The sequence below is a fragment of the Lagopus muta genome, chromosome 7 (assembly GCF_023343835.1).
Source record: "Lagopus muta isolate bLagMut1 chromosome 7, bLagMut1 primary, whole genome shotgun sequence".
NCBI lineage: Eukaryota > Metazoa > Chordata > Aves > Galliformes > Phasianidae > Lagopus > Lagopus muta.
Window position 1 is genome coordinate 10901028 of NC_064439.1, and position 11086 is coordinate 10912113.

At 39.4% G+C, this 11086-nt stretch overlaps 1 protein-coding gene across 2 annotated transcripts in view; it reads right to left on the bottom strand.

Annotated features, from left to right (window-relative positions):
• ADARB2 (adenosine deaminase RNA specific B2 (inactive)) overlaps window positions 1-10795 on the bottom strand; it is a 296845-nt gene extending 286050 nt beyond the window's left edge. The window contains exon 1 of one of the 2 annotated variants that reach the window (XM_048950585.1): window positions 10604-10795. In XM_048950585.1, the coding sequence (XP_048806542.1) occupies window positions 10604-10703 (100 nt within the window). In that variant the 5' untranslated portion in view covers window positions 10704-10795. The remainder of the gene's footprint in view (window positions 1-10603) is intronic. The other variant, XM_048950584.1, reaches the window with a different exon arrangement.
• Window positions 10796-11086: the final 291 nt, after the last annotated feature.

Sequence of the window (11086 nt, forward strand, 5' to 3'; positions counted from 1 at the left end):
GCGATTAGAAAATTAATCTTAGCCCCATAGCTTGATTTTTTTGTTATCTCCATTTTTGTCTAAAAAGCACGGGCAGCAGCTTCATGTGCCAGTGTCAGAAACATTTATTCAGACCAGCAAATGCTAGGATCAGTTTAGATAAGTTAAAACAGAATTAGACCAGGTCTTAAATAATATGTTTCAACAGTCATGTGGATTAGGAACTTCTTTATATGTGAAAAAAATTTTAGGAAAACAATAACAGCTTCTTGTTTCTTTTCTGATTCCACAGAAAATTTAAGCACCTGGATATCTGTATGCAGATCTTGTTACTCACTCTTTACTGCTTTTCTGAGCCTGCCTGAGGAAGTGATTTTGCCACACACTACCCCAGAAACCTGTTGTGAGATATTAGTCTGATCCAATCACCAATTTCCCATAAACATTCCTTTCTGTAATCTGTATGGATAAAGTGAGGATACACGCAAGGAGATAATGACAAGAAGTGGAGGTGTTCCAATAAAGAGTGAATCAAATTCAGAAAGTGCAAATGTGATAAACACATGGATCTTCAGGGTAGCATACATTCAGTATTAGTTCAGAAGTGGCTTTTTGTAGCCTTTGCACTTATTTTAATCATTAATATAAAAGATGGAGATGTTTTCTACAGTGTTTAATTCACAGTCTCCTTCTAAAAAGCACTCTATAAGATCCAAAATAATTTGTAATTTATTGCTTCTTGCTTTCATTTCATTTTATGGCATTCATTGATGGCGGCTTGGAGTTTTTTGAGGCAAAGCTAAAATAATGTTGCTTGGGAAATAGTTTTTTGTTTGTTTATTTGCTAAAAATTGTTATAACTTTTAGAATTGCTTCTCTAGACTCAAAAAACAGGGCTTTTGGTTTTGTTTTTTTTTTTTTTTTTAAACTTAGAATCATCTCCTATATTTTAGTCAGAGATTTATCTTATGGTTAAATGTTACAGTCAATCTACAGTGGTCTCAGCTTTAATGTAAAAATCTCCTGGTCCTCCAAGGAGGACATGCACATCCCAAACTGATGAACTATACTGTAGGCATTGTAAGTAAAAATTTTAGTGGAAATAATAGCTATGAAATTTAGATCATATTTTGAAAAATCTGTTCCCATGCATTTCTGTATCTAAAAATAAAGTAAAAAGTAAAATCAAAAATAAAAAAATTAAGTAAAAGCAGACAGTACATTCAAAAATGAAGTAAACAGAGAGGCCTCTGGGCAGCCAGGGAGAAGCTGAGCGAACAACCCTGCTGGTGTATGGTGGCAGAGACAGCTCTGCCTGCCCACTAGCCCTAGGGGGTGGATATGCATGGGGTCGAGCTGTGGCATAGCAAGGTCCCACTGTGGCAGTGTTGAGCTATGTGGTGCCGTGATGGGTGCATTTGGGTGGCTCTAGGCAACAAGAGTCCTTGCTGGCAATGGTTAGTTGGGGTTATTCGAAGGGAAGGGCAAAAATTAATTAAATGTGTCTTGCATCATGAAAGAGTAAACTTAAGAACTGTCCTTCAGGAAAACTTTTTTTTGTGGTTTCTAACCTTGAACCATTTAGCAGTGGTTAAAATTGTATCTGTGCTGGCAAATCTAAAAAGCAGTGTCCTGTTAAGCTGCATCTATTACAAATCACACTGCTCAACTGCCAAGGGCTGTTTCATTTCAGACTAAGCAAAAACATATTTTTTTTTAAATTCCCCCTATTTATTCTTTGACACCTATTAACCATGTTGTGGGAACTGGGATACTTTTGTGTTGTGCTGCCTATTTCTACCTTACAACTTACTCTTCATATTTTAACATGCAGGAACTGAAAAATTTTTCTTTTAAAAAACAAACCTGCAGAACAGAAGTATTATAGTCAGGGTAGAAGTTATCCCAGTAACTCTTGCTTTTGAATTGTTATACTTTAAATTTATGTTTGAACACTGTACATCCCCTCTTCCTGTCTGCATACAAAATCTAAAGCATTTGCACAGTGAAACTTTTATTTCTAAAAAAAAAAAAAAGGAAAAAAAATCATCAAATGTGCTTATGGATTTCAGCTGAGGGCACAAAAAGTGCTCCTGTTGGGCACAGCACTGGGTAAAGCAAACGTCTGCCATACATCTGCAAAAGCTGTTGTTTTTTTTTTTTTTTTGTGAATGTGGTTTGAAAACGAGCCAAATATCTCGATTTTAGAAATAACAGATTTTAGAGATGCGCATCAGATGCTTTAGCATAAATAAATGATAAACACAGATCAATCAATACTCTTTGCAACAGTTGCAGCTGGAGGAAACCTGCTGTCAGTGATAGCAGAGAACTGCCTCTTTTTGTACTGCATCTTTTAAACTCCTCCATCCACAAGCAGCAAGAGCTGAGCTCCAATTTAATTACTATCTGCGCTGCTCAACAATGGAAGCAACACAGACCACTGTGGCTCTGCCCCTTACCGCCCAAAATTGCCATTCATGTGAGCACATAAACAGCAATTCATGGTTGGCATGAGTGAGGCAAGATTACAGCCTGGAAATCAGCTAATGAACGTTAATTTAAGTTAAATATTGCTGAAGGATCCATAGGCATTTTTGCCTGGCATTGTGTGCCATGGCTGCTGGCATGGATGTGACAAAGAGCACCAGCTCAACGTAGCTTCTGTGCCCAGCCGTGACAGTTTTTCCATGAAAATCAGCTGGAGAAAGATCAGCGCAAAAGCAACTTTCAGACCAAATCCACTTTTTTTGATGAACATTTGAGGTTTCCTGACATGAATACTACAGGCTTCTGCACAAGTGTTTCTGTCTTTGCCATTCTGAATTACTCAGCTACTCAGAAGACATATATTCAAAAATAGAACATAGAAATATCCTGAAAAATCTGGATTGTAAGAAATTTCTTTCACTTACTTATTTTGCAATTAAAAAATAATAATCTTGTAATTGTTATGCAGCTGTGTCTTTGTGATTTGTCTGTAAGACTGCTGGTATTACAAGGATGGAGATAATACAGAAATCTTACGAGAATGTCTACATATAAGCCTATGTATTCAAAATTGCAAATTCACACAACATGAACGTATGGATGGATCTGCATAAATATACACATGCTAGAAATGGATTTTATCTTTACATCTCTGAACAAAATTATTCAGCTTAATATAAAAATTCCTAAAGAAAATATTTTCAGGGGATTCCACAGGCTTTGATATACATTGTCTAACAGAAAATGGTGTTTAATATGCTCATTGTTTTGACACAGATAGACAGAGAAGGCCACAAAAGTCCCTATTTTGTACAGAAATATTTCAGCGCAAATACACATATGTATAGCAGCACAGTTCTGCCCCCCAACTCGTGTGGAGAATTTTCAATTATAATTTTACTGGTTGCAAGGGAAGCAGCATCAGACCTCACACAAAGGTAAGCATTATTAGAGTTGGCCATCATTTTTTTAAACCTTGCTATTTAAGGAACAAGTAGCCATTGCACAAGGTAAGATGCAGGCAGTCACATAAAATCAGTTGTGTGTAAATTTGGAGATGGAGATAAAATGTCTGTCAAATATAAATTATTTCACCCTATACTTCCAAGCAGCATTGACTCTTCATGCTGATGTTTCATTAGCAGGAAGAGAAAGGTGACTCTGCTAATAAATTTGAGCACCTCCTAAGGTTGATGTAAAAATGGGGAAAAAAATAAGAAAAGCACCACATCTCAAGAAGGAGTTCACTGAGATCTACTTATTGCTCACTGCTTCCCAAAATGCATGTGAAGCTCCACCGCTGGATATGGTAGACTTCAGACACAGCAATCACAAGTGGTATGGCTGCACCATGGGTTGTGATGGTTGGTACAGCTCCATCCCACACTGGCACAAAGACAACCCCTGTTTGTGGGAGCCATCTCCCGTGCACAGCATTCATCTCGCAGCAGTGCACTCACATTCACATCAGTAACTGGCTTTCTAGCTTTCTTCTGCTGAACAAATCATCGTGTGGTTGCACGGCTTATTGTCAGTATCCCACTTCTTTGTTCCTTTTTCCAAGGGAATAAGAAGGAGGGAGGGATATTATTATTTGTCATCCTTCTAAACTGTCCATGGCATCAAGGAGATTGTGAATTTTGGTCTGTCTTTACATACAGGGAAATGAGTGGTAACAGAAAGGGCAAGGACTGAACAAGTCATCAGGAAAAGCAAGAAAATACATCTCCTTCCCTCCAGCAGTGCTCCACAGTGTCGGAAGGCACAAAGGCGGCCGCTCAGTGACAGCCCAGTAGTGATCTGGGGAATAAACCACCTACAAACCACCTTTCCCTTTAATCCATGCCAGATAGCTTCCTGAAAGAGAGGATTCATAACTCATACTAAAAAACAAACTAACAAATCCTTCCTGGTACATCCAAAATAAAGCCCAAACCTGCATTCACTGAAGTGAGCAGCAAACTTTTTATCTTTATTCTCAACTGAGCTAATCAAGTGCCTCCTCTCCTTACACATATGTAAGTTTTGTTTTTTCATACCTGGAAGCATTGAGTCCCACAGGCCACCTATGTGCTGTCTCAGAATGAAGTCCTTCTCTCCTTTGAAATGTGCTGAAATTCAGCTTCCTTAAAGGCTTTTATCTTTGTAACTAAATAAATTGGGAATAAATCAGAGTAGCCAGCTTACTTTCTTTGTAATCTTTCTTTCAATAATATGGTTTTTTGCTGTATTCCTTCTTATGTTTATCTCCAAAGTAAACAATATAAATCTCATCAATTTTCTTCTGCTTAAGTTTTACACATCTCTAATCCCTTTGCCATATGCCTCTGAATCCTCAGTGTTTCTAGTATACATTTTTGAGCCAGAACAGCCAGATGAAGCAGAAAGCACTCTGCAAGAACATACCTTTCATTTGCTAATGACACCACAACATCCTCAATATTAGCCACACTGTTCTTCACGCACCCGGCCCTGCTCTGCGCTTCCCTCATTACCACACTTTGGTTAGCAGAGATTTCCACAAACCATCCACAGCAACGACCAGTCCTTCATCTCGAACAGGTGTTGTTAACTCAGAGCCCCAAAATACGCTTCATATTTCAAATCCATTTTAAGAAGCAAGAAATTTGAGACCAACTGAACAACAATGATAACACTGCCCATTTAAATGCTTTCTGTTCAGGCATTAAATTTGGTTACTTTATGACTCAGGGAGGGCTGCCTATTAGTATGAGCTGACAAGCTGTTTCTACCAGTTAACAAAGTGGTCTTTGTAATATATTACATAACACAACATGCTGTTAGAACACCTCTGGGTTGACTGCTTCGTTTAAAATTCATGCACCAGGAAACAAAAGTCAGAGAAGAAATGCAAGCCCTGCTAGAACTTATATGATTTGCAGGCAAACCAGGCAGTTTTACACACAAATAAATGTCAAGTTCATCACAAATGCCTTGAGAATAATCTATCTACTGATGCATATCAGCTTTTTTGTCTGGATAACTAATAGTTTACATGGGAAAAAACGCTAAACTGCCTGAAAGGTTGTAGAGATAGTTAGCAGTGAACACAGGAATCAATTCAGGTTCATTACTACTTGCAAAACCAAGGCAATATTGGACAGCAGTAATTCAAAAGTAGTACAATTAATGGAGATCAGACAGATATTCTAATGCTTGCCTTTTTAATGCAACTCGCTAACCTGAAGAGAATTGAAAGAACCTAAGAAAATGTTTCCATGGACCTTTGGTACCTCTGATATTTCACAAGGCAATTTCATGTGACCTTTAATTTTTAGTGCGGGGTTTTCCATTTGTAGGCTAGCACTTCATAAAGGGCTGCCATTAAGTATTTTCAGAACTCTGTTAATATCTCTTAAACAGGAATTTGTAAGCAAAAACTGTAAAGAATCACCGAATAGGAGAATTTCACTATCCAAATCACAGAGAAGCTACAAAATTTTAAAGCATGTTAAGGCAATTTCCAACACTATATACACTACCCCTACCTTTCAGTGTCTGTGAATCATTACTGAAGAAAGCAAAACCTCTGACTAAATTCCTGTGTTCAAAAGGGCAAAATGGCTATAATTGTGGCTGTTCATTTACGATCTGGTCAACATTTGTGTTACTGCTTTTTCTGCTTACATAATTTACTCTTGGAGGTAAAGTAGAAATATTTCGTTCTGTCTTAAAGTAAAATGCACCATTTTATTGTTCTCACACTTATGTGCTGTTGCTAGGAAGATACAGCTGCACTATAACCTAATTGTCTGCTATTTAGGTATGGACTCATGAATCCCATATTTTTATTCTAAATCTAAGTTCAGTCATTGTAGCTAATGTCCTTGATGCTATCTCAAATTGCTGTCATTACACGGATCACTAGAAACTGGAAGTAATAGTAAAAAAGAAAAGAAAAAAGAAAGGTACCAAATTAGATGATGGATAAAGGTTTAATCAATTTAATTTTATCACTAAATTCAGTCCCTTCCTCTCAAGCTGCCAGGGAATGAGATAAGCGGAACACATCTTGAGGCACGACACAATCCTGTTGTGGGGAAAGAGTTGTGTCCCTGAACCTCGCCGAGATGAAACACTCTCATTTATTACTTTGGCATTGCAGGATGATGAAGAACCAAGCTGGTTTCCTCCCTCTGTCCTCAGCACACTCTTTCTATTTCATTAATTTTTCATGAAATTTTGTTTCACAATCGTTTTGTCTCTCTCGTGTTCTTGCTGCCCTTTCTTAGTTTATTCTGTCAATTTTTATCTCATATCACATTTTATCAAAAACAACCCCTGACAAACCTTTCCATCACATCATGGATACTCGATTCCCTCTCATTCTCTATAATTAACTTTAATTGCTAGCTCTATAAAAAGGTATTGCAAATGAGGTGGCTTACTTGTTGTTTTACGCTGGAAAATAACTAAGAAGTGACATATCCTCAGTCACCAATTTCATATTTAGTTTCTCTGTGTTGATTTCTAAGAAGTTAAGGGAAGCTGCCAAACTGTGCCTTTTTAGTGTTATCAGTGAATGGCAACTCTGCTTTTGTTTGGTCTACTTTTAACCATTTATCTCAGAAAGCAAGCTTGCTTTTCAAATTTGCACAGAGCATGGGGAGGCCGCTGCATTGAATTCTGCCAATACTCTGCCATGCTTCAAAACCTTGGAGAAAACACCACAAGAACCCACATATCCAACAATTTTCTTTACAGATCTAATATTTCAAATGGATTTCATTAACTCATTAGTTGGAGCTTTTTAACTTCTGGTCATTTTATACACATATATCAAAACGAAAAGAAAAAAATAAAGAGAGAATAAAATATCCATTTCCACTTTTGCACGAAATTAGCCTGCGGATATTTTGGCAATCAGCTGCATTTATTTTTCATTAGGTCTTTGAGAAATTAAGAAGTTTATTTCCCACTCAGAGTTAAATATTTATTTTTTAATGATAAAATATCCCCCCCCACATGCCCAGTAATTTAACAAAAGCTGTGAATATCCAACCGTTTGAGTGTTGTTAACATACTTTCTGCAAGCAGTGTAAAACTGAATGGAATTTCTGGGCAAATATATGCTTGGAATGTGATATCCAGTGGACATTTAATGTTAATGCTTCAAGGCAAGATATTTATACTCAATAATTTGCTAGATTTTATATACCTAAAAATTAGGTGCATGAAAATTAATTACTAGGCTATGTCTTTGTATACTGGAATCTCACTCAGTGTCTTCAATTCTCAATTTGCATATATGGAAATTCTCTCTCTGTCTTTCCCAGCACAGCACATGGGTTCTATTGTTTTGGGTGTGGTTTTTTTTGTTTTGTTTTGTTTTTTAAATCATAAATACACAAAGACACTTAGCTATTCAAAGAATGTTGTTTGTTCTCCTTGCCTGAACTTGCTTTCTGCCCCCAAGAAACTCCTAAAGGAGAGCATCCAGGTATACAGAGAATGAAGGAAATTGCAAAAACAGAAAAACGGACTTACAATTCACACCGAGGACAGAAACATGAGTAAAACCATAGAAAGTAAAATAGAAGAGGAAAAATGCATTAAATAGGGAATAATATTTACTTCTACTGCTATGCATTCTTAGATGTACTGAAAGACATTGTCTCCATTTGTTTTTAAGTACAAATTTTATATAATGTGCCTAATAAAATACATCAAATTGTATAAATAATCTGTAGAGCTCACCTCTTTGAGGAGTGGGGGTGTGAGAGATAATTTCATTTCCTTACCCTGATACTGCTCCATTTAAACATAAAATAAGAACCAATTTTTGTATGCGTTTGTCCAGAGGTATCTGTGTGTCTAACAAAATAGGTACTGGAGAACTGTTAAGGGCAAGTGCTTTACTTGCAACTTTATAAAAGGATTTTTCATACAATCTATTAAATAATCAGAACTGCAGATTAGTGCAGACCATATTAATTGTTGTGAAGATGTAGTAATTTGTAAGCCTAATAAACATTTTCTTGATGAACTTCCAGGAGAGCTAGTTGTTAAACAACACCTTTGCACAAGATACAATCAGAAAAAGGCATAGGAATATATGATAAATAAATAAGATTTCACAATAATCAAAACCAATAGGTTTTTTTACTGGACATGCCACAAGTTAGAGGAATTTTGCCAGCATAAATTCGCAGGAATGTGTATTTTCTTTTTGTTTGTTTTAAGATTATATACAGCGGTTATATACAAAAGAAAAATAACACGAACACATGCATTTCTCCCAATAGCAAATATTGTAACTACCTGGTTGTAGAGTGGTTACAACACTGTGTTTGAAGGAATAAAAAGACAAACTCTTCATGTGCACGTTCTCAATGACACTGGTCAGAAAAATACTTTCTAGAATGCCATTAGCATCCAGCTATGTGTTCTGCAAATAGCTGTCATTTACCGGGTTATTATTTAGCAAGATTTTCATTTGTTTTGTGTAGGGTTTTTTGTTTTTGTTTTTTTTTTTGTTTGTTTGGTTTTTTTTTTTTTTTTTTTTTTTTTTTTTACATTCAACTTCCACTTTATTTTGGCAAAACAGCAGCAAAAGTGTTACTAAAAGACTTTCATTTCTGTCTGTTTCTTAGAAAGAAAATTGACACGTGATTTTCTGTCGTAACAAAGCACCTTTTCTCCACTGCATGCATAATTGGCCACATTTTTCTCTTGGCCAAGCAAAGGGTAGTTAGGCTAAGTTTGTAAATCCCCCAAAAGTTGTTTTTCTCAAACATCTACAAACATAACAAAGCCTGCAGAGAGCAACTTACGTACAAGCAGATTTAAAGGCACTGAGTGTGGGTGCTCTCTCTTTGCTTCTTATTTTAATATTTGCTTTGAAACAGTGTAAAACACACTTTACCACTGGATGTTACAGCACACTAAAGATGAGAAGCAGCAAATCAAGACTACACACATACCAGAAGCATTAATGCTTCTGCAGGTGTGCTGTTCTCGCTTGTGCTCAGGTCACTGTTTGTTAGTATGGTTATGAAAATAGAGTTCAAAGTGAAAGTTGAAATAGTGGCAGTTGTGCACTAGAGTCTGGAATTCTGCATCTGACCCATTTTCACTTGTTACCACACAAAACCTTCTTTGACATTTCTAAAAAGTTGTCCAGAAACATGATTGTTGGCTTTAACACAAGTCAATAATTAAAAGACTGTTAGCTAATGTGCTCTATAAATTAGAATTTCTAGAATCAGAAGAAGAAATAATATAGCCAAAGTATCAGCTTCATTTGACAAGCTGAAACTTGTGTCAACCTCTAGTGTCTAGAGGTCTAGAAAATGACAGGTTGGGGGATATTTACTGCTCAGATAAATACTTGAAGTTAGCATCGCTGTGCCCTAATGCGCTGCAACTGGCATTGTTTCTTGTATCCATTCATTTTACCGTAGTGTTCACTGTCTGCTAACTTTGACTTTTTTCTGGTAAAACATCAAAACTCAGGGAGTTGTGTGTCATCCTCTCTACAGGAAAAAACAGGACAGCCTTCAGATGAGCTTTTATCTAGGGCATATTCCCTTTGCGGTGACATCCTGTAGCTTTACTTTTCTTGCTCATGACAATTAGTACTTCCCTAGCAAAGGTATTTCACTGGGGGAAGCGGAACAGTACCAAAAATAGCTAAACTTGGCGGACCTTCTCGCCAAAAAAAAAAAAAAAAGAAAGAAAAAGAGAGAGAGCTTTGGGGTCACCACCTGCAGCCGAGAGGCTGCGCACCGCTTCGTGCTCCACACGGGCATGTCCTGCCTGGTGGAACGGGGACACCGCGGGACGCGGCGGGACTCCGGGGAGCCAGGGAACAGCACCCGGGACAGCTCCGCCTCGCCAGCACCGCCGCCGCCGCCCCGAACAAAGAGAGGAGGGGAGCCAACAGGGCGGGGGGATCGGCGGTCTCTCTGGTCCCCGTTTCGCCCCGCGGGACAGGAAAGCATCGTCGCCCCTGCGCGGCCGTCGAGGCCGGTGCCGGCGGGCGCCATCCAGAGTCGAGAAAAGCAGGAGCAGCCGGAGCGTGCGGCAACATGCGGGCTGGAGACGGGCAGAGAGAGGCGGGGGCGGGAAGGGAAATCAAGGGAAAAAGAAAAAGAAACAAAATTCCTCTTACCTTTCCTCTTCGATCTCCTCCTCCTCCTCCTCTTGGACTTGCATTTCAGCTGCCCGCTCGGCCCTCCCGACGCCCTGCTGCCGCCGAGGACGGATGTCATGCCCGTACCTGAGAGCAACGGCACCGCGCCGCGATGCTCTTCTCCCGCCGACTTTCCTCTCTTTCTGGAGGCGGCTTTTATAGCGCGCAGGGGAGGGCCGCTCGCTCGGCGCTGCCCGGCGTGGGGTCGCGCCTCCGCCCCGACGGGCCGGGCCCGGCCGTGCGGTACTCGGGGGCGGGAGCGGCCGCCGCGGCTCCTCCGGCCCCGCGCCCACTTTTGGTACCTCTGCGACTTTCTCGGCCCCGGCCGCTTTGAAGGGAGAGCGCGAGGAGTGAGGGAGGGGGTGCGGAGCGGAGCGGGGGGGGGGGGGTTGGGGGGGAGAGGGGGGGCGGATTTGCTGCTGCAAAGTCTCCTGCAGCCCAATCGCTCCCGCCGCCCTGCTC